The 22658-nt window shown below is 38.0% G+C and overlaps 2 protein-coding genes across 5 annotated transcripts; one reads left to right on the plus strand and one right to left on the minus strand.

The window, feature by feature from the left end:
* Positions 1-547: 547 nt before the first annotated feature.
* On the plus strand, positions 548-10073 carry gkup (glucuronokinase with putative uridyl pyrophosphorylase). Of its 2 annotated transcripts, XM_087795775.1 has the most exons (23): positions 548-878; positions 1953-2059; positions 2130-2174; positions 2243-2396; positions 2473-2544; positions 2611-2702; positions 3052-3208; positions 3369-3446; positions 3647-3738; positions 3818-3923; positions 3982-4061; positions 4129-4197; positions 4351-4411; positions 4667-4683; positions 4759-4816; positions 4892-4984; positions 5042-5102; positions 5183-5296; positions 6213-6270; positions 6583-6651; positions 8577-8640; positions 8702-8773; positions 9743-10073. In XM_087795775.1, exons 1-23 carry the CDS (start codon positions 822-824, stop codon positions 9830-9832), a joined length of 1866 nt encoding a protein of 621 aa, XP_087651901.1. In that variant the 5' UTR covers positions 548-821; the 3' UTR covers positions 9833-10073. The 2 variants fall into 2 exon arrangements, with proteins under 2 accessions (XP_087651901.1, XP_087651902.1); XM_087795776.1 differs by lacking the exon at positions 6213-6270 and having other exon boundaries at positions 6588-6651.
* Positions 10074-14974: 4901 nt separating this feature from the next.
* LOC148076115 (porphobilinogen deaminase-like) lies at positions 14975-21791 on the minus strand. Of its 3 annotated transcripts, none has more exons than XM_087795290.1 (15): positions 21702-21791; positions 21084-21274; positions 19642-19695; positions 19481-19553; positions 19193-19242; positions 18411-18466; positions 18078-18155; positions 17365-17442; positions 17223-17298; positions 16809-16922; positions 16709-16747; positions 16512-16631; positions 16382-16435; positions 15631-15723; positions 14975-15550 (listed from the first exon to the last, which is right to left on the minus strand). In XM_087795290.1, the coding sequence occupies exons 2-15, from the start codon at positions 21114-21116 to the stop codon at positions 15377-15379; spliced, it is 1092 nt and encodes a 363-aa protein (XP_087651416.1). In that variant the 5' UTR covers positions 21117-21274; positions 21702-21791; the 3' UTR covers positions 14975-15376. The 3 variants fall into 3 exon arrangements, with proteins under 3 accessions (XP_087651416.1, XP_087651417.1, XP_087651418.1); XM_087795291.1 differs by having other exon boundaries at positions 15637-15723; positions 21702-21784; XM_087795292.1 differs by lacking the exons at positions 21084-21274; positions 21702-21791 and adding an exon at positions 19794-19903 and having other exon boundaries at positions 15637-15723.
* Positions 21792-22658: the final 867 nt, after the last annotated feature.

The raw sequence follows: 22658 nt of genomic DNA on the forward strand, positions 1-22658 counted from the left end.
TAGTTGCAGCACAGCATCATTTCAGTCACACAGAAATCTTACCTGGGAGAAGTCAAATGGTTTGCCAGTACATATGTAAAGAGCATACTGTAGAGAGAAGGAAAAAAACCTTTATAATGCTGAAACCTGAAATGTATAGTGGTTAAAAGTGTTACCATGATCATGAATATAAAAGTAGACCACCATTCTGTCATCTTATTAATACATTTAAGTCAATCATAATTTTTTTAAAATGATAAGCCTTTATGTGTATAGCTGCATAACTTTTTAGGAATTAAAATAATAAGATTGTTCATAGAGCAAAATGTTTTATACATCGCCAATATGTTACTACTGTTGTGTTATCAGTTTTATCTTGATCTTTAAAATATATACTTTATTGAAAATTGTTTTGATTGTTTAAGCGCTTTGTGACCCTGGTCTGGAAAAGCGCTCTATAAATAAAAATGATTTACTTAATTACATTGTCAGAATCGGGGGCAGCCTACAGTATCCCGGCTGCGCATGTGCGGTGACGTCGCAAACTTGATGACGTAACTACGGTGAGCTCGTTCAGCCCATAGACATATATACATGTAACTATGCGCGGGATTTGCTAGAAAGCTTCTTGAAACTCTTTACCATAGAGAGTCAAAGTAATCCAACGGTGATTTAAAACAATTGTAAATCCTTCACGGACAACAACCGCTACCGGTCTGTAACCACTTCCGGTCTCAATCATCTGCCCCTGCAGCTGGATATACTTGGGGAGGAGGGAGACGGATTTAATAGTACAACGTTTGTCTAAATTTGTTTAGATATTTTTGTTTTTTGACACAGTTATGATATGCATTTTACTGGTTGCGGGTCATGGCACCCTTTTGGAGACACACATTAAGGTAAACAACACACATAAGGTTTCGTAAACCCGAGCAAAGTCCACTGTGCAGCGTTAACAATACTTGAAGAAGTTGAGCACGTTATATAGCGTTCATGGACTTGTTATTCACAAGCATGTTGTCACTTAATCTATTAGGGAATGTACAGTGCTTTTTCTCTATATAAACTATCTATGTGTTGCTGATAGATTATATTAAAATGACAACAATGTATTTACTCATCTGCTTATATAAGTTAGTCGTTCTCTCAAAATAAAAAGGTCTCACCCAATGAGTACTTTTCCCTAGAAAACACAACATGCTATTATTCTTAAATTGACTGCAGTAACTTTACTTCACAGGGAACACGGAGACAAACAGCCATTTATACAAACAACAACATTTGTAGACATTTTAGGGTATTCATTAAACCTGTGTATGTTTGTGAACTGTAGATGTAGCAAACCCTGACTTATCTAATCATAACTTTAGGTTCTACGATTGGTGCAAATCAATCAATCCGCCACGCAGCTAGGGGCAGCCCCAGGGTGGGGGATACCAGCTACACTTTTGCCTATTTAAACTAGGGATGCACTACTGGTACATTACTGGTATCGAATATCGGTCCCATTCCCGAAGGAGACTTCCTGAGGGATCAATAAAGTTCTATCTATCCATCTATCTAACATCGGATCGGTGCATCCCTAAATGAGACTTGGCCAATAAAGTCAGGCAACGTGGTTAGGGGGCTTTGCAACAATCTTAGATAACTCCGGGGTTCTACTTCTTGGTGAAACCCCCCTTAACGGAGGTTAGCAGTGAGGTAAGGCCGTGGGCCTTAGGGCATGAACAGCATCCAAGTCAGTTTGGGCTACTGATCACATCTCTAGGTCGAGGAGGTGTGCCTTGACCAATGTCAAGGTGGAGAGACGTCACCAGGAAGGACGAGATTAGAACATTCAGACAAAATTGGAGATAGGCAGAGAGACTTCAACACTATGTTTAATCTTTCATAGTTTTTAATTTTGATATCCGTTTGACTAGATCCACATATCTTTCATTTTGTTTTTGTTGATAAGTTTTTTATTTCTTCAGAATGATGAAACGGGATTGTACAGCCACCTTGCTGGGGTACCAAAGGCCCTTCTGCCTGGTATTGGAGGAAAGAAGATTCTTGATTTCTGGTGGGAAATGGTGAACATGTATGCTACTCTTTATTTTAAAGGCAAACCATGTGTATTTTCTTGGCATAAGACTATGTGTCATACTTAGGCGACAGTTGTTCACTGCTGTGTATCTGGTGACCAATGCTGACAAGTGAGTATAGAGGGTGTAAGGGAGCCACTGTATCTAAATGTGCTTATACGCTTCCTTTTAACAAATAGGTTTAAACACTATGAACGGTGGGCCACTGCAAATGATTTCCCATTGGAAAATGTGATCAATGATGGCAGCACCACTCTGGAAGGCCGCCTGGGAGCCGTGGCTGATCTGGAGATAGCAATACGCAGCCGCAACCTGCAGGACGACATAATGGTGGTGAGACGTCACCTTCAGCAGTTTGTTGGTATCATATGGTACCTGCCTTTAACCAATGCTCGATCCTTTCAATCAGATTGCAGGTGACATGCTGTGTGCCGACCACAACTTTAATATTGGTCAAGTGATACGCTTTTTCAGGTCAAAGGTCAGTTCTACATGGAATGGTGAATGACTAAGAGTTGAGAGGTTTTCATCAACATTTACTGAGCAGCAACCTGGAGAGCTGATCGTTTACTACGAGATGGAAGAAAGTGAGAAAAGCAGCTCCAGGGGAATCGTGGAGGTCTGTGGTGACACACACAGGTTAGTGTTTCACTATTTGATCGACAGTTGTGTTGTTATAGTCGGACAACTCGTTTTTTTTTTTATTCAAGTTTATTCAAGATAACATTTTTGATATATTAAGAAACTTCTAAAAAAAACAAATAAAGGCTGTTTTGTCACTTTCCGGTTTTATCTTCCCATAACTTGAAAGAGTCCCTCAGTACTTAATACAAACACTGTCCCTGACCCACTGCCTTAAAGCCATTTGGTTGTCAAATGGACATCACAGACTTTCTGGGTTGGATTTAATAATACAAATGATTTGAATTGTACTCTTGGAATCTTGCTGCTCCAGTAGATCTGTCATTGTCAGAGTGTTATTTTTCAGAATACAACGTTTCCTAGAGAAACCCACTGAAGACCGGACATCATCCAGGCTCGCCAGCGTTGTCTTCTACTGCCTCCAGAAAGTCTCTCTGTCCTACCTGTCGGACTTCCTCACCTCTCAGACTGAAGCTTCTGCACACACGTTTGGACAGTTCTGGGTGTGTAAAAAAAGGAACATTCTTGTCTTTTGAGATCTTGTGAGGAATTATTGTTATTGATATCAGAACAAGAGACACCATTTTGAAAGTAGTTTTACTACATGAATGTTTAATTTCTCAAAAGCAATCACATGAATAGCAAATTTTCTGTTTTACCCAGGAACAATTTATCAATGAGAAACGACTTGATGTTTTTGGGATGAAGCTTCCAACTGGATTTCAACTTATTGGACAAGTGGTTTGTATTTGCTCTTTATCGGATCTTTTACAAAATCAACATACTGGTGGGTCACATGTGTACAAATTAGCATAGGAAATGTGTGTGACATTCTTTTTAAGTTTGTCTGATCTCTATTATCTCTGGTTAACAGAAATAAATTGATAGTTGTACTATCCATCTAACCATCGATATGTATTTCCCTATGTACACCATATTAGGGTCTGCCTGACTACACAAAGTGGCTCACACATTTCTCCTCCAAGCAACAAGACAGCACACCGCAACCCATCACCTGTCGCTCCTATGCAAGGTGAGTGAGGCTTCATTCTCTATGGCTTCCTTCACAAATGAACATCCATTTCTAATACTGGGGAAACTGCACAACTTAGGGTGGGACTGATGGGGAACCCATCTGATGGCTTCAATGGGAAAACCATCGCTATGAGCATCTCTAACTTTTGGGCTGAAGTGACCCTGGTGGAGAGCCAGCGTTTGGTAGTGTTTGCATCCACACACTCGCACAGAGGAGACCATCTGATCTTCCATATTACAGGTTCTAGTCCCACATCCGCTCAATGACCCAACAGGCTTCGGAAGTTTGCAGGATCTGTTCTGTATCAGTAGAAAAGAAGGGTAGGCACAAGGTTGAGGTTTTTCAGTAGGACCTTTAGTAAATGTATTTGTTTGGATCACCTGACAGCTATCTTGGAGGTCTCCGGTTGCTGCAGGCCACTTGCAAGAAGTTCTACCAATTCTGCACCAAAGAAGGGTAAGAACAAGAATAACCCGTTTTAAAACATTTTCTATATCATAGTGTACCCGGGCAGCGTTCATCGTTGGCCTCGGTCTGCATAAGTCACTCAATAAAGTAGTCGAATGTTTTTTGCTGTCTCAATATTCATTTGTGTTCTCTTGTCTACAGAATTGCACTTACAAAACAGAATTTCACACTCAAATATGACACCAACATCCCTCGACAAGTGGTGGGTATCGTATACAGAAATACTTAAATAACATGTAGCCATTAACAGCTTATTTAGTGTGCTCACTTTTCTGTCTGTTATCAAAGGATTGGTGTAGATTTAGCAAGGTTTTGAATGCTTTCCTCCGTCTAGTCTAGTCTAAACCTCTTTCTTCATAGAGTGATGTTAGCTTGCTGTTATACCCATTATTTATTGAAAAATGGGATTTAAATTTTTTTTATTAAAATGGAATGCAAACTTCTATTTGTCTTTCAGGGCCTGGCAGGAAGCAGGTAATCAACTGTCAACTGACCTCATGAGTTTGAATTGTGAAACTACATAAATAATTAATTTTCATTTTGCTGCAGCGCCATCGTTTCTGCCACGCTGAAGTGTCTGATGAGGTTCTACAACATCACAGACAACGTAAGTTTGAATTGTGGTGTGTGTGCATGAGCTTCAGAAGTGTGGTAATTTGTCTTGATACTGTGTTCCTCTCAGGATCTCCCAATGCCAGTCCGTGCGAACTTCATCCTTAACGTGGAGACTGACGAGCTGTTCATTACCGCCGGTCTGCAGGACAGGGTGGTCCAGGTTAGTGCGCCTTAGTTTATCAGTGATCTCTTTTGTGCTAAGTGTCTTGTTGAGTAGATGTATGAAGGTCTCGTCTACATGGACTTCAGCAAGAAGTTGATGGAAGAGAAGGGATACGGTATGACAGCACTCAGGAATGATCAGTTTTACACTCTTATACACATATTAACTTTTCACACTTGTTCTTCTTGTTCTCAGGGAACTATGTTCCCATGGATATGACTAATATTCCCAATTTTTGGCTTGCCTACTTGAGTGATCCCAGTGATTCTGGTCGTATCCACAGCAATGTCCGACAGCGATGGCTCAGCGGTAGGTGTCTGTAGCTTTGGGTTCTAAAAGGTTGCTTGGTTAATGGCATAAGCACATCATAACTAGGATATATTTACTCCAAACAACAATTTAGCTTTATTGTTTTGAATTGTAAAATGTAAAAAGGGCATCATTAGAAAGAAGAGAACAACATATTTGTTTCCACATACTATAATGAACAACGTGAGAGGAAGATGATTGCAATTTTTGGTTGTCCTAAGCAGGTCCTATGTAATTACTGTTTGTATCAATGGCCAGAATAAAAGTTAACCTTTAAACAGCATTTAGAGACAAAAAATGTGTTTTAAAGTTCAATTTGTTATTTAGATTAGTTATGGAAACAGGCAAACATTTCATTACCTTCCTTTTCATAGATAAAATAAACATTAAAAAGAAAATAAGTATGTATTAGTAGTAAGTAGTATTTATTTCCAGATGATTTAGTGGGATGTTAGTGTTTTGCATGTTTCATAATACTGGCAAAATCTGTTGCCTTATGCCTATAATAACACCATAAAACGACATCGATCTTCCTCTCTCTTTGCGCTTGATGGAGTCTACTATCTCCTTCAAGAAACATCTTAAGACGTTTTTATTTGTTCAGGCTTTTCCTTGATTTTCTGGAACTCCTGTTGTGTTATCAGTTTTATCTTGCCCTTTAAAATGTATACTTAATTGAATATTGTTTTGATTGTTTAAGCGCTTTGTGACCCTGGTCTGGAAAAGCGCTATATAAATAAAAATTACTTACTTATAATAATACTAATTCCTTTTTTTTTTTTTTTTTTTTTTTTTTTACTGGTGTACTTTTTTACTCGTGTGAATGTGTTGTTGTGAAGTCATTTGTACCTCTTTTGTTTGTAAGTCACATCCTTTTTTCCAAGTTCTGTTATGGTTTATGGTTTGATTTTCATAGGTGAGCCTCTTGTAGTTGAAGCAATGAAGTCTTTTGCTGATCTGACTGATCAAGCTAGGTATGTGTCTTCATTTTAAGCATTGTTTATGAAAAGAGAGTTGCAGCACATTTTTGCCATTTCATGTTTTCTTTCTAGAGGACATACAGTATTCACACATTAATTCACACACTAACTTGAAAGCATTGTTAATTCCAGTCCAGTCAAGAGAAATGGAGAAAAGCGCTTCGGTATTTATCTGCGTTGCAGTTGATAAAATCAAAATATTTGTTAGTTATAGAAGTCTAAATGAGCGTGTATTGATTGTTTAAAACACATTGTTTATTTTTAGTTAAAATTGTATTCTACTATTGTTTTGATGGTTTCTTTCAGAACAGCATTTCAGGAAAAAGACTGGACCCTTCTGGCTGAGCTAATGGACAAGAATTTTGAATTGAGAAGGTAAACAACATATCAGATTTCACCCTTTCTTATTTAATAAAATGGTTATTTGTCATTTAAAAACATGCACTTAAAATAGTTAGAAATGTGTACAAATAACACAATGAAATAATACATATATTAATAACATAGGTGTTTTTAGTATATTTGACTTTCTCCCACATTCACAACCTTTTCTTTATCTCGTTACCTCCCCTTTTCACCTCTTTCTTGCGAATTCTCCATGTGTGCTGTTGCTTAAACCCCACTTTTCAATGAAATTAATTTCAGCTGCTTCTTATCTAGCTGCAATAGCGAGCGTTTAACTTTTGCAGTCTAAGGAGGCTCATAGCCCAGAGTTCAGCTACATTTAGAGAGATGGTCTGTAATATCTAAAAAAGTTGAATTTTGGATAGCCACAAGCCGGGTTTCCACTGTGTATTTGATCTATATAAAGTTTTATCTATCTATCTAATGGACAAGAATTTTGAATTGAGAAGGTAAACAACATATCAGATTTCACCCTTTCTTATTTAATAAAATGGTTATTTGTCATTTAAAAACATGCACTTAAAATAGTTAGAAATGTGTACAAATAACACAATGAAATAATACATATATTAATAACATAGGTGTTTTTAGTATATTTGACTTTCTCCCACATTCACAACCTTTTCTTTATCTCGTTACCTCCCCTTTTCACCTCTTTCTTGCGAATTCTCCATGTGTGCTGTTGCTTAAACCCCACTTTTCAATGAAATTAATTTCAGCTGCTTCTTATCTAGCTGCAATAGCGAGCGTTTAACTTTTGCAGTCTAAGGAGGCTCATAGCCCAGAGTTCAGCTACATTTAGAGAGATGGTCTGTAATATCTAAAAAAGTTGAATTTTGAATAGCCACAAGCCGGGTTTCCACTGTGTATTTGATCTATATAAAGTTTTATCCATCCATCCATCCATCCATCCATCCATCCATCCATCCATCCATCCATCCATCCATCCATCCATCCATCCATCCATCCATCCATCCTATCCATCCTATCCATCCTATCCATCCTATCCATAGACTAAAATTTGAAATTGAAGGTGTGATTTAAATTAGTGGCTCTCAGTGGGATGTGAATTAGAGAAGAAAAACATTATGGAGTAAGTTAGATGAAGTGATGCAGAATATCCCCAGAGGTGAGAGAGTGGTCATAGGTTCAGATTTCAATGTGTTGTTGAAAATAGGAAATAGAGGTGATTAAGAAGTAATGGGCAGGTTTGACTCTAGTGAATAGTTTTTTCCAGAAGAGGCATGAACATAGGGTAGGAGCACACAGGTAGACTACATCTTGTATAAACGATGTAATCTGAAGGAGATCAGTGACTGCCAAGTAGTGGTGGAAGCTAAAAAGGCAGGAATTTTCTATGGTTTTCAGGGAGAAGTTGAGAAAGAATCTGGGTGGTCAGGGAGAGCTCCCAGATGACTGGACAACTACAGCTAATATGATCAGGCCAACATAGAGATAAAGATGGGGAAGACATCCATCAGGTTCAGGGGCCTCATGTACTAAGGATTTTTATGCACAAAAAAGCTGCTTAGCCACATTTTACGTCAAAGTCCATATGTATCAATACTATAAAGAGCGGTAAAAAGTACATAATTCCCGCAAGGTCTGTAGGTCGCTTACGCCCCGATCAGCTGCTCAGATGCATGTCAACAACATCAGAGTTACATTAACGATCAATATTGATCATAAATTAACACACCGTATTTGTAGTTACACGAGTTAATATGTTCTCATTCACCAAATTGATGATCTGTACTTATTAAGACAACATCGATCATTTTATAATGAATACTTTAATCCGCTTTTTTACACTATTCAGAAGAAATTCTTTGTTTGTAAAAGACATGTAACATCAAGTATCTGAATCTAAAACTGAATAATAAAAAATCTCTTAGGTCTGTGTACTCTGATGAGTCTCTTGGTCCAGGCAACCTGAAGATGGTCCAGTTAGCCAAACAGGTGCGTGCGAATGGAAGAATTATTAATGCCATTTTATCCACACAATACTTTGTTTTTTTAGTTCGAATCCGCCGTGAAGTTGCCAGGCAGTGGTGGGGCAGTGGTGGGTCTTTGTCTGGATAAGGCAAAGTTGGTAAGTATAGTCACACCCTGATACCACACATACCTTATGTGACATGAGACAAGAAGAAAATTCTATTTTACGTTTTAAAATATATATAGCATAAGTGGATGACATCTCAAACTTACACAGTTCACACTTACAAGCTTCTTTTTGCTTTCGTGATTTGAGTCTACCATGCTTTGTGTACAATCTTAAGTGTCAACCACTATATTTTGAAAATGGCACAGTGAGGTAATCTCAACACTCTCATTAATTATGAGAGTAAATTGACATCTTTAATAAACACAACTTTGTGCTGGAGTTGTCCGAGCTTCTCTCCAAACTTTTTCATTTCTTACTGAAGCAAGCAAGAGTCAATTGACAACATCTTCAAGTAGTCAAGACAATTAATATGTCAGTTAAAATTAAAAAGCTTTTTAAGTTTAACTTAAAACAATATAATAGTTGAGCTCACTACACAAATCGTAAGAAAGCAATTGAAAGTTTAGATTGACATCTGTGTTACGGTTGAAATTATAAACAGTCGATCCCTGAGTTGTGAGCGAACCTTTCGCACCAGGGCGTGCCAAAACTGAGTACAATTGATTATCAGTGTCATTGCAGGGTTGTTTGTATCGGGACAAAATACTTTGATAAATTATTATACCGCACTAAATTACTCGGGTGTCATTTCCCTGTATTGTTGCTTCAGTATACATTGGGATGAATAAATATTTTGTTGGTTTTGAAACCTACCTCCTCAGAAAAATGTTTTCTCATATAAATAAGTACCTAATTGTAATACAAAGACTAGTAATTTATCATTGTCATGCCTTCAATTTCTCAGCTAACAATGGAAAACACTAAACTGTGTACTCTTGCTTGGTTGGAACATAAAACTTCGTCCACACAGACTGTAACTGGATCAATTGAAGTAGACAAGTGGTTCTTATGTCCACTGCATTCTTGCCTTTATATAGTTCTGCTTGTATCCGCTAGGTGGCGATGAGACGAGCATTCCAGGAGGCAGGCTGTGTGTTCTGTCTCATTACCCCATTCAACCCCTCCACCGTAACAGCCTCCATTTAGCACTGATCTTGGTCAACCTTTCAGCCTTCAGGTGGTATCATCAGCATCACAGAGTTAATATATTATGAAAAGAAAGAAATCTCTGAATTAGTATTCTAGTTGAGTAGATGATTAAAAAACCTCCAAAGTCCATGATCATGAACATAACACCCTGTATATTTTGAATTGTTTACATGATTATTCTTTATACTGATTATAATGTCTCAAAACTCGATCTTATAATAAATATGTTTTAATAACAGTCAATGACTATTGTATTATTACTAATTTTGGAATAATTACCACTGAGTACTTTGATTTCCCTTAGAAGTGCCAACAATAACGCCCTCCTGCTTGTATACCAGGCAAGATCCCAGATGCAGGATGGTAAAGAAGCATACGGTATATGGAACACTATAATAATTTAGCCTGTATAGTGTACAGCAACATATCTGCAAAATACGAACTGGAGACCCCGAAGTCAAGATTGGAAGTACCTCCCAAGACAACGTGGAGTGGCTGATTCTTCCAGATACAGAATAAAAAATGTTAATGGCCAACTAACCGGACATTGTCATTAGAGATAAGCCATAGAAGGCAGCCGCCATGGTAGACGTAAAAATACTAGTAGCTCAAGGGAGCTAAGTTCAGAGCTGCTAGTATCAAGACTGGAATCAGACTTGAAAATACTTTTAATCTCAAGGCCAGGCACCTGGCACAAAGTCCTTCTTAATCCCCCTTTTTCTTTCCCATGCAAGCAGTGATTAAAGGTTCAATTATATAAGTGGTTGCAAAAGATAAGATAATAATATCGAGGTGTTGAACATTGGGAGAGATGTTGTGGGTGAGGTCTGTTCTTATTTTGCAATATCCGAGTCGTCGTCTGCAGGTGGCTCTTTGTATCTACTGTCAACCAATGCAACATCACTCAGAACTCCTTGTACTGTAGACTGTTGTTTGGCACAGTAATGCTTAAAACCCAGTGTGGACTGTCAATAGTTTGAGATTTGAGGACATGAAGTGATGTCATCTGGCGGAGGGACGACCATGCAGTGTGATGCTTCAACCATGTTGCCCTAACTCAGACTTTCACAGCCATGTGGCAGGTGACCACTCCAGTCATGCTACCGACCACGCTCCACTCATCAGCGTCTTGAGGCAGGACAGCCGACACCTACTTCCTAAACTTGGAAGAAGTTGTTCTTATTATTTATATATTAAAAGGTTCCAAGTTATTTGGCAAGCACACAGTGCTCATCATCAAAAGAAAAGAGTGTTGCACATTATCGCCATAGCATAAGCACACTCAACAAGACACCATTATCAGTATGTGAGAGTACACATCAATTCAATCACAATTAAAATTATTTCTATTATTGTTTATCTTGACTCATGCAGACTACACAGAGTTTTGTCTCAAAAATAGTCATTCTTGCTTTGTGACATGCTTTTTATACAGTCTAATGACTCCAAAGATAACCACTATATATTTTGAAAATGGCACAGTCTTTACAGTTAATATAACCCCAAAGTTGAGAGTGAGCTCTGTGTTCATGCATCAGTGAGTTGTGGCATTTTAAGCAACAAAGTATATTCTCTGTGCCAGATCGGTTCTGATCCTTTCAGTGTGTTTGTAGCAAATGTTTTACCAACTCATGATTATTGCATTCATGATTACTGCACTCTTATTTATTTAAAGTCAGTGAAAGTTCACCTGCCGCCTTAAAAATGCATGTTTCTGTCAACGAGAAGTTTTTCATTATTACAACTCAGAAATTAAATTGTTGATTGTACTACATTGTTGTAGTTGACTCAACTTTATATTTGAAGTTAGCTCCATCTCAACATTTATGTAACTCACAATTTTGAAGTAAAAACGTGGTGACCATACGTCCGTTATAACTTGGACACATCCTCTCTATCAGGACCAACCAGTCACAGACAAGCTTAAGAAATCATGCAGTAAGCAGATTGAAGTTTCACTGCCTTTGGTCCACCCAAGTAGAAAATGTCACTTTTTAAAGACTTGTTACAACAACTTGCGTGTGAGGTAATCTCAACACTCACATTAACCATGGGAGTAAATCGACATCTTTAATAAACACAACTTTGTGCTGGAGTTGTCAGAGATTCTCTCCCACCTTTTTCATTTCTTACTGTAGCAAGCAAGAGTCAATTGTCAACATCTTCAAGTAGTCAAGACAATTAATATGTCAGTTAAACTTTACTCATGCAGGCTCACACTTGTACATACAAAGACACATAGGCAACAAAGTCAGTTTCATTGCAGCTACACAGCTACAAACACACAGAGTTTTTCTCAAAAATAGTAATTCAGATTTCTATGAAAGCAAAAAGTCTCCTAGTCAACGTCAAGTCATGTTTGTATGTAATAAGTCAATGCATGGGCTCAGGTTCAGACTGATCAGACTGAGGATTGAAAAAGAAAGACGTTGTTTCTTTCAGATATTCTATTTGATTGACCAATGAAGGTGAGTTTGCATTAAAGCTTACAAGTTTTTTTCAACAGGAGTTCGAAAATGACAACGCTAAAAGCAATTATCAGGTATCATTCAAACAAATGGATCACATATCTGATGTCGATAGTTTATTTAAATCCCAACATCAGGTCAGTCCCACACACACCTCATTGAAGTGTTCAATTTTTTCAAAATATTCTCAGTACTCAAAGTCTGCTTAAAGAACAAGAACGGCTAAGGATCGTAACATCAATCATCCAGTCAACAGGTTTTAAAGACAGACCGGCACTCTCTTTAGGACATGATCTCACTGCCATCAGTGCTAATGGCAAGTAAGGTAATAGTTCGACTTTTGGATCTCATGCAACTCAACAGACCATAATTAGGGATCAACATCTTTGTCAACTGTATGATCACCTCAAATTATTTTGCTGTCAAGCCTGGAACTCAAAATTAGTCATCTTATCAACATATAAATTTAAAATATAGATGTGGGTCCCACTTAAATTGTACAATATTTGAAATAATTTCTTTGTCCTAAACATGTCTAAGGAAATAAGCTTCCTGCCTCTAGTGGACAAACATCATGCAATCAATACTATACTTTGAACCCTATTTTCTTCCTTTCATGTTTTTCAATTTCCAAAGTTCCATACTATTCAAATTCATTTAAAGAAAATATGTTCTCTCTACCTCCTACAGTACAGCATCTGACTGTTCAGAATTATCATCTATTATGTAACTATGTTTCTCAATTAGTTGAAAAACAAAAACATGGCCATGTGAGGAAAAAAAAAGGATTATCTTAATTTTCCAGGGTTAATTCAATTGATTAGATTAATCTTTTTTGGTAAAGCACGATCCATGAGTGGCTTTTGCATCATCAAAAAAACGTACTTTTCACCCAGCAACAATACTACGAGGCTGTTGAAAATATATGAGGCTCCTGTCATACAAATTGAGAAAGCTAACCCGTCTAAACACAAAATCCCTACAACCTTACAATTAATAAAGTGGCAAATGATCAACAAAACATTCAGAAATGTTTATTTAAATTTATGAAACACTCTATTCCCAACCTCAAATAGCTAATGTCCACCAGATTGACAGATTCTTATCACAAATTGAGCTTTCAAAGGTTAACAATGGACAAAACGAAAAATTAATATAAAAAATTACAGAAAATGAACTTGGACAATAATCTACAATTAAAAGATTAAAAGGAGGGAAATCCCCAGGGAAACATGGATTTACCTCAGAATGGTACAAAATAATGCAAGATCAATGTTTTACTACACTCCCGAGAACATTTAACTGGGTTTTAGAAAATAAAATGGTACCCCCCTCATGGAGAGAGGCAATCATTTCTGTCATTCCCAAAGAAGGAAAAGATAATATAGAATGTCCAGGGAGCGTTTTTAACATTGATTATAAACTGTTCACCTCCATACTAACAAAAAGAATGGAACCTATATGACCTAAATTAATGTCTATGTCTCTGATGTCTATGGGGGAGCAAAAGCTAGCGTTGTTTGCAGATGATTTATTGTTGACCATAACAAAACCGACTCAGACACTCCCCAAAGGGATGGAGATGTTAAAAGAATATGGTTTATTATCAGGCTACAAAATTAATTTTGATAAAACCCAAGTTCTAACACTGAACTATGACCCACCATCAGTAATCAGGACTATGTGTAATTGGATATGGGATGCAAAATGAATCAAATATTTAGGGGTGTCACTGCCTAGAGACTTGCTGAGACTGTTTGGCATCAACTACGGACTTTTGAGTGATGGAATTAAGTTGGATTTACAAAGATGGGGAACGATACCTTATTTAAATCTCCACCAAAGGATATACCTGTACTCCATCAGGATGAATGTTCTTCCACAAATCTTATATCTTTTTCTCCTGGTCAAAATTCCACCAAAAATGTTTTGGGAACGAGACAGATGAATTTCATGAATTGTGTGGGAAGGAAAAAAACACTGCAATTAAGTAAAGAGATGGGATGTATGGGCCTGCCCTGCTTTCAAGATTATTAACATGCGGCACAGTTGAGGTTCCAATAAATGCTCTCATAGCAGACAACAAGTTACAGGGTGAACTGAAAGTTGCAGATCATACTTTTACAAGTATTTTTCTTGGCAAGAATTGGTCAAATCCTGCCAACTAGGGGATTCCTTGAGGATCTTGAGGTGGTGTGCCTTTGAATCAGATGTTGTGCACTTACTTACAAGATGTCATAACAAATAACAAATGTACCAAATGGGCAGAATATGTCAAACCAATTAGAAATGATTTCATTTAAGGAGATATGTCGTTTTATTTTCCATATTTTCCGTGTTTAAATGTTTTTATTGATTTTCTTTTTCCAACACTTGAAATATACGTACTGGTATGTTGAAAAGTAACTAGTTGTGTAGTTTTGCTCCCGGGTGTGTTTTCTTTTTTTTTCCTGTTCGTTTATTATATTTAATTTTTCTTTTCTAATCTGTATTTTGAACTTAAATGTGAAGAAAAAAAAAGAGTTGTTGTTAGGATAGTTCTGCTGATTTCATTTAACAATCAATCTCACTTGAATCACTGAATACAGAATGGAGCACCTGCCAAAACATACGTATGCACACCAGCAACTCATACAACACTCTCATTGGCATTCTGAAGCAATAAGACAGGTTGTGTTTTATTTCCTGATATTAACTTTATTAGTCCCCCAAAACATGGTCTGGATTCCATTGGGGCTTCTTTCAGTATCCATGTTCAGGCATTAAGGCTTTAGATAAACATGTCAATAATTTAATATTTTTAATTTTACACTAAAGACTGCATTGTATAAAAGTAAACCTAGCTGTACGTAGAATGGAGCCGATCAACAAGTCATGTAGTAAAATCTATCGGACTGTGGACCGTGTGAACATGGATTTTCTTTGGCACAGAAACAATCCCAATAGTACATTTTTAGTGCCAGTACAAGTCAACCATAATACATTGACATGGTTTAGAGACATATCCATTGGTTGGCCTGAACCTTTACATGTCAGCTCCACATTGGCTGTCCCTTCTCCTCTGCTGGTCCCACTATCTTGCATCATTGAGCTGCCTCGCCACCGTTAGGATTTCTTTAGCTCCTTTGCTCAGCAGCAACTTCGCTAGGTCCACTCCCAGCTGCTCCGCCTGGTCCTGAGCTTCACCACTGATCTTCTTGGCTGTAACTCCCACTCGCTGGACCAAATCGTCCACCTCCTCTGGAAACTGATGGACACAGAGACATGGATGAGCCGAGGGCACACGCCTCACATGTTGAACTGAAATCATGTTAGCATGAGTGGTACCTGCACCTTGTCTGAAGAAACCACGCTGGTCTGCATCGTCTCCTTCAGACTTTCAGCGCCATCAAGGCTAAACACCGCACCCGTCAGGTAGAGCTGCGAAACAACGATGAGTTGCACAAAAACATCAGTAATGAAAAAAATGACACAACCTCAGACTTCAGTTCAGCATCACAATTCAAATCAGGAAAAATTAAAATCACGTCATTCTTTCTTAGACATGGTTTTATATACATTATATATATACAGTTTTCACAGACAGCAAACAATTTCAAATTTAGCAAGTCCACTGAGACCAAATGGAAAAAGAAAATGATGTTTCATGTCTCTTAGGACTGGAGTCTTCGATCAAGGTCCTATAAAAGTGTCACAAAATTACTCAGAGCAGATCATTTAAGAATAAAGTTGGGACCCTGGACCAACTAAGATTCAAGCTTGTCTTGCACTCATCAGACAAGGGGGTGCACGTGTTGTGACTGCAACTGCAGCATTGAGGACCAATGATTGCAACAGCTAGAGAGGTGTTGGCAGAAAGTCCTTGAGGTGGTTTGACCCACTGGATACAATCGAATGACACGACCTGAGAACAGCGTCAGTGTTGCCTTAACTACAAGACATTCCTCCTCGAGTCAATTTCATATTCTATTGGTAAATCTATCAAGGTTACATGTTCATGGTTATTTCCTCACAATTTCATGACATAATGACATAATGGTTTCATGCACAAGTGGGAGCATGGAGCAACCATTCATACCTGCTCATCCTTAATTTCAGTGTGAACAGCCACAGGAACGCTGCAACCCCCCTCCTGAAAATAGTGTGTAAGGAAAAACAATGTTAATGAATATCCATGTGTGTGTCTGTGCGTGTGTGTATGTGTGTACCAGGTGTCTGAGGAAGGCTCTCTCTGCGATGCAGCTCAGCACTGTATCTGAATGATGTAGGACAGACAGCATCTCCAGGATGTCTGCATCCTTTGCTCGGGCCTCAACTGCCAATGCTCCCTAAAAAGAAAAAAACACACAACCATGTTATACACACAAATACAGTAAGTGTTTGAGAAGTGAATCTGCATCATCACCTGTCCGACTGCATACATGCAGTCTCTTGGTTGGAGAATCTATCAGAACATATAAAGAAGTTACAATCAAGTGAACGGCTGTGTGTCCTAGGCTTCTCACCTGGCTGGTGCGGCTCTCCCAGCCCATCCTTTTAAGACCGGCTGCTGCTAGTATGATGGCAGCAAAGTCTTCTTTCTCATCCAGCTTCTTTAGCCGGGTATTCAAGTTCCCACGCTGACGACACACACTAAGGTTAACACACTTGTTCAACTGTACCCCCACCACCCCCTGATGATTCCATCAGTATCTTATTACACAATGATGACGGTGTATATCTGCATTCAAATTCCTTTCAATCTTCCAAATCACTTGAGCACAAACCTTTGCGAGTGTTGCTCAAGACATCAATAATACTGGTACTATTACAAGGTCAACTAGCAGTAACTGACAGCAGAGCTTATCTCTCCGAGACAGAAGAGGTGAAGAGAGTTGGGTATCAGCTAGAGATGTCACTAGATGATAAAATAAGGATACAATGTCTTTGAACTGAAGGTGAGGAAACCTTTTCTTTAGCTGAGCAGCACGGCGCAGTGAGCTGGTACCAATCACACTGTAACAAATAAAGATGACATCAATCATGTGGTTTGGTGACTTTTGAATTCCCTGGTTCCTTTACCTGTTCTCTGGCAGAGTTTCTAAACTCTTAGCCGCATGTTTTGGGTGGAGGACGACTGCATCAAAGGGACTCTCCCTCCTGAAACAAAAAAACAAGGTAAGTGAAAAACAAGAAGTCAATACCATGCTTCTGGTATTTAAAAGCATATTTAGACACTTATTACATATATATATTACATATAGACATGCTATTCATACGTGTGTAGCTTCTCACTAATTTACATCACGGAAAAGCCTGCACAAATAAGAATGTCTTAAGTCGTTTCTTGAAGGAGTCAGTAGATCCATCAAATGCAGAGGGAGAGGAAGATCGTTCCAAAGCGTTTGTCTTATTTTTTATAGTATATAGTTTTAACTGTGTATTGTATTTTAATGGTTAAAGCGCTTTGTGACCCTGGTCTAGAAAGACGCTTTAGAATTAACCATTACTTACTTACATTATGGGGATTATTTAAATAAGACGCTAATAATATGTTGTTTTACAATTTGAAGCAAATAGTTTGTGCGGGTGAGAAGACCACTGAGACAGTTGAAAACCCCTGGATATGGCACTTATCAGTGGGCAGATAATAAAAAGGCAGGAATGGAAATGTGTTGCAGTAGCAGTGTAACAAAGCAAGGACTCTGAGGGGGTGAAAGGGGAGCATCCATGACCTGTACTAACTAGAAAGTCACATGTGACAAGAAGTGTATAATCTTATCATCTCTACTCACTTGAGGATAGCTGCGATAGTAAATCCTTGAGGCAAAGTAGTGGGAAGGTCCTTGAGTGAATGGACCACCAAATCAACCCTGGTGAGAAACACACATGTTAATAATGAATGCCTTTATACGTTTCTGTGTAGGTGTGCACTTGAAAGAATGGACAGAACTGTGGCAACCTCTTGGGGGTCAACACATGGGAGCCTTCAAAGAAGTTACAATCATTCATCCTCAGCCATTTTCTATTTTGACTTCATTCAGATTACTTTTCCATTAATTAGAAATCCTTTACTTATTTTGATTTGTTTCATGAAATTAGATCAATCAATCAGATTCAACACTTACTCAATCCTCTCCAGGGCATTCTCCAACTCTTTGGTAAACAGACTTTTCTCTCCAATCTGAAAGAAGGAAATTCAGATCAGTTGTGATCACCTAGAACTATACGCCCCCCCCCCCCCCCCATTTATAATTTCATCTCAGGCTATTTATGGATGTATTTGCCCATGTATTTTTGTAGAGCTACTTCAACATTTCTCATTGAAATGTTTCTCTCTGTTATGGTTTTGTATTTCCCTTGTGTTTGAACCTGCATCTGTACTCTGTCGTTTTATTCCAACCCTATTAAAAAGTGAACACCTAATATGAGCATATTTTTGTTTCTCTTTTTTAGGGGTTTTGACTGGAAGTGATATAAGGATTTCTATTATTGAAGACAATATGTCCACCACATATGTATGCTTTTTTGCAGTCAGTCATTTGTGTTTGTCTCTATGTTAGCTTGGCCATTAAGGGTTTTTAAATCTGAAGGTATTTTTAACTATGTATTGCTTTTGGTTGTTCAAGTGATTTGTGACCCAGGTCTAGAAATGCGCTTTTCAAATAACTTTTACTCACTTACTATAAACCTTATGCACACACACTCGCACGTAAGATTCATCATGCACGCTTAAGCTAAGGATCTCAGAAACTTTGATCACTGATATGACACAACACACTTGTTACATGTAGTCTTCTAACCAATACTGTTAGAATATGATAAAAACATGAAAAAACAAATTGTTATCGTTATTTGGACATGCGTTTCATTCAAATAATTAGTATGGTTCAGCCTTTTTCTGACAAACCTTTGATAATGCTGTGTCCAGAATTTTGTCCCCAATTGTTGTCATACCAACTGAAAGAAACAAAGCAAATCAGGTTTTTTTGGATAAAAAAAGCAATTTTTGGTCTAAATCATGCCATCGTTTAAAACATACATGTCAAAAACATTTAGCTGTTATTATCATTTAAGCAACCCAAACTCTTATCAAATCAGCCCATCAATATAAAATACTTATCCTTTCTGTTGCACGTCAAGTAACTGTTTTCAAAATGTAAGTCTCCCTAAAATAATAAAAATAAGAAATGCTTACTTATTTCCACCTGGATATCTGGGTAGAGTTCTTTCAGTTTCTCAGCCACACTAGTTGTTTGAATCATTGCCAACTGCAGAGGAAGAACAAAAAGTGAAAAACCTGATTAACACTATAGCAGCTCATTACAGGTTACATTAGATAAGTAAAAAAAATTCTACCTGACTTTTGCGGGTTCCGATACGGATGACTCGACTGACTTTTTTGGCCCCATCCTGCAAGAACCCAAAATGAATGAAATGACAGAAAACATATCAACCCACTTTTAAACACATCCTCATCAAGGAGTTCTTGTGTGGAAAAGCACAGTTACCCAGATGTACTTGTACTCTGCGTCCTCCATGACCAAGTTCCTGTACTGTGGAGACTATTGTGCCTCTATTCTGAGGACCCGACTCAACAGTAGTCTTTCTTTCAACCGTACAACACCTCCTTCAGGACCTACCCCCAAGAATATCTCTGCACTGGACTGATAAGAGTCTTGATCCTTAAGTCCGTTATAAAGATTCAGGGAGGGGTTGTAAGGGAGGGTCTACCACAGGCCTCTTCATAAAGTAGAACCCATTTTCAGTTGGCTTATCTGTGAGCGGTAAATGTTGCTGCCCACATCCCAATTTTAAGCCTCAACACTTCAAATATTTAGACTCAGGTACAACACTTTTGTCAATAAACCACTATACAAAAATGTTGTTGCCTCTGTATAAGCTATAGAGTAGCATTAAAATGTTTTTTTAATGGTTGTATTACTATTGTCCGTTTAAGGGATATGTGACCTGAAATGGGAAGCATCCCTACAATTTATTTTGAATTTACATTTTATTGTCCACAAAAGGTGCTTTATAAATAAAGCTTACTTACTTACAAATTGAATTTACTGCATTTATACGCTAAAAACAATTCATGAGAAAACGTTCCTGTTGGCATTTTGACACTGTATGTCGTTAACTCAAAAACAATCCACACATATATAAGATGTGACACACAAATAGTGTGATGCTGTTCTCACAGGCGAAGATATAACTTGTTGAGTGCATTTTATTCAGCATAGTCTTTCTATAACAAATCCATATTTTCTTTATTGTTTAGATCTTTGCTATTCTTAAAAGTGGTGTTGCAGATATAAAGTGTCTTTCCCCTGACGGTCCTTAGTAAGCCGCTCATAACCTTATCATATATATTGATCTAGTTTCTATGTAATGTCAGTGGGATGCGCTTCCTTCAGTCAAGCTGTCTGCTGCTCCTTAACGTTATGCTAACATTTCCTTAAGCTATGACGGCGTTTTCAATCGCTTCGGGAGATGCGTCATGTTTTGCAAGGTAAAAGAAGACAGAGAAACAGTTGGAGCTTTGAAATGTTCCCATTAATAAAAATAAAAATACATATATGAAATGAATGGTTGTAAGCGCATGTTCCTGAAGGGCAGAACACGCCTCTTATTTTAACCTCCAATCAGATTTGAGCGATCTCAGACTGAAAGGTAAATCAGCTAATCGGAGCGCCCGTTTCTCTGTCGCTAGAGAAACGGCGCATGCCCTTTACAGCAAGTTAAAAACTCTTCTGCATGCCAGCGATTAAACAATAAATAAACTTGGCTGAACTTACCAAACTTAATGAAGCACTTGCTTCATGCGACATTTTGACGTCCAACTCCACTCAGTATATTTTCCGGGGTCCTAGTACTGAAGGACACGTCAAATCCTTGAGAAGAGGCTGTTCGTTCAGTCAAGCCTGGTAGGCCGCACACGACAGAAGTGACGTCACTGGGCGTCTGGAGGGCATTTCCTTGTTCCGTCCTATTTTACCATATGATTTTGTCAGGCGTGTACTTGTACGTCTGGACACGTTTTTAGTGAGTCTTATATCCAAATAAAATATTTGACAACTGGCTTTAACCACAATAATTAAACAAGAACATATTAAAACCGCCAGTCGTTTAATTTGACCTTCAAAAGTTTATTTTCAAAATATGTCGCACCTATGTTTTTGTTTTGTTTTGTTTTTTACTCTTGGCCTCTTTCTTTATTATACAGATTATATTGTACTGTAAAAAAGTATTATTTTTAAATAATGTATAGTACAATAATTATTTAATTTAAAGTCATAGTATAATTGTCTGGATCTGGAATAAGACCTAAACAGTCATTATTTTCATTTCTCAACCCAAAAGCTAGCGCTAAACTTATATATCCATCATAAGAAAATGAAATGAATGACCCTTACCCACAAGCAGTTGAAAAAAAACACCTTGTTTGGGATTTGAAAACCCCTATTGGTCCAGGACAAAGCCACGTCCAGTGTCCATCAGAGGCGACGAGGTGGAGATAGTTGACAACTATAAGTACCTCGGTGTGTGGCTGGACAGTAAACTGGACTGGTCCTGCAACATAGTCCATGTGTATAAGAAAGTTCAGAGTAGACTGTACTTTCTGAGGAGGCTTCGATCATTTAACATCTGCAGGAAGCTCCTCTGCATGTTCTACCAGTCTGTGGTGGCCAGTGTCCTGTTCTATGCTGTGGTGTGTTGGGGATGTTACAGGAGGAGTGTCAACAGGTTGGACAGGTTGATCAGGAGGGCTGGCTCTGTGGTTGGCATGAAGCTGGACTCACTGGTGACAGTTGCAGAGAGGAGATCATTGAACAAACTACTGTCCATCATGGATGATGACAGTCATCCTCTGAACACTGTCATCAGTGAGCAGAGAAGCAGATGGAGTGCACAAATGCTCATTATGAAAAAATAGCTTTGAGGATTTAAATTCAAAAAAGATAAATTCACAACCTAATATGGTCACATACAAATTAGGACCACAAATCATGACATGTTCCTATCATATCCATTTGACATGCACATAATATTAACACCGGAAATTTTTGGAGAGTTGCATTTAAAAGATGTGGAGTAGAAGGTAGAAGAAATGTGTTGTATTGAAGCATTTTCAAGGCATGTGGTGTTGCTTCCATTTTGCTGCTAAAATGTTAGCCTGTTTAGTGTGTAATGTATTTTGATTCTTTTTTTTCAAAGTAGAGTATGATGTAGTAAGGTAAGATAAATTGAAAAAAAAAATATTTACAGAGCTTGGATTCCAATAGTTCTCGCAACAAGCAAGAAATTCAGTATTCTGTACTGTTTTACCAACAGCAATATTGCCACTTTTGTCCATTGACACCTGAGTTTAG

This window comes from Callionymus lyra, chromosome 7, assembly GCF_982586985.1.
Source record: "Callionymus lyra chromosome 7, fCalLyr1.hap1.1, whole genome shotgun sequence".
NCBI lineage: Eukaryota > Metazoa > Chordata > Actinopteri > Syngnathiformes > Callionymidae > Callionymus > Callionymus lyra.

What these genes read in the sequence shown, in the direction of transcription:
- gkup (XM_087795775.1), top strand. Translation starts at nt 822, where the DNA reads ATGATATGCATTTTACTGGTTGCGGGTCATGGCACCCTTTTGGAGACA. An exon ending in TGCAGGACGACATAATGGTG is followed by an intron (nt 2,397 to 2,472) that starts GTGAGACGTCAC and finishes CCTTTCAATCAG; the next exon opens with ATTGCAGGTGACATGCTGTG. An exon ending in TGCAGGACAGGGTGGTCCAG is followed by an intron (nt 4,985 to 5,041) that starts GTTAGTGCGCCT and finishes CTTGTTGAGTAG; the next exon opens with ATGTATGAAGGTCTCGTCTA.
- LOC148076115 (XM_087795290.1), bottom strand. Translation starts at nt 21,116, where the DNA reads ATGTCGCATGAAGCAAGTGCTTCATTAAGTTTG. An exon ending in AATGCCCTGGAGAGGATTGA is followed by an intron (nt 18,156 to 18,410) that starts GTAAGTGTTGAA and finishes GTTTCTCACCAG; the next exon opens with GGTTGATTTGGTGGTCCATT. An exon ending in GAAACTCTGCCAGAGAACAG is followed by an intron (nt 17,299 to 17,364) that starts GTAAAGGAACCA and finishes TATTTGTTACAG; the next exon opens with TGTGATTGGTACCAGCTCAC.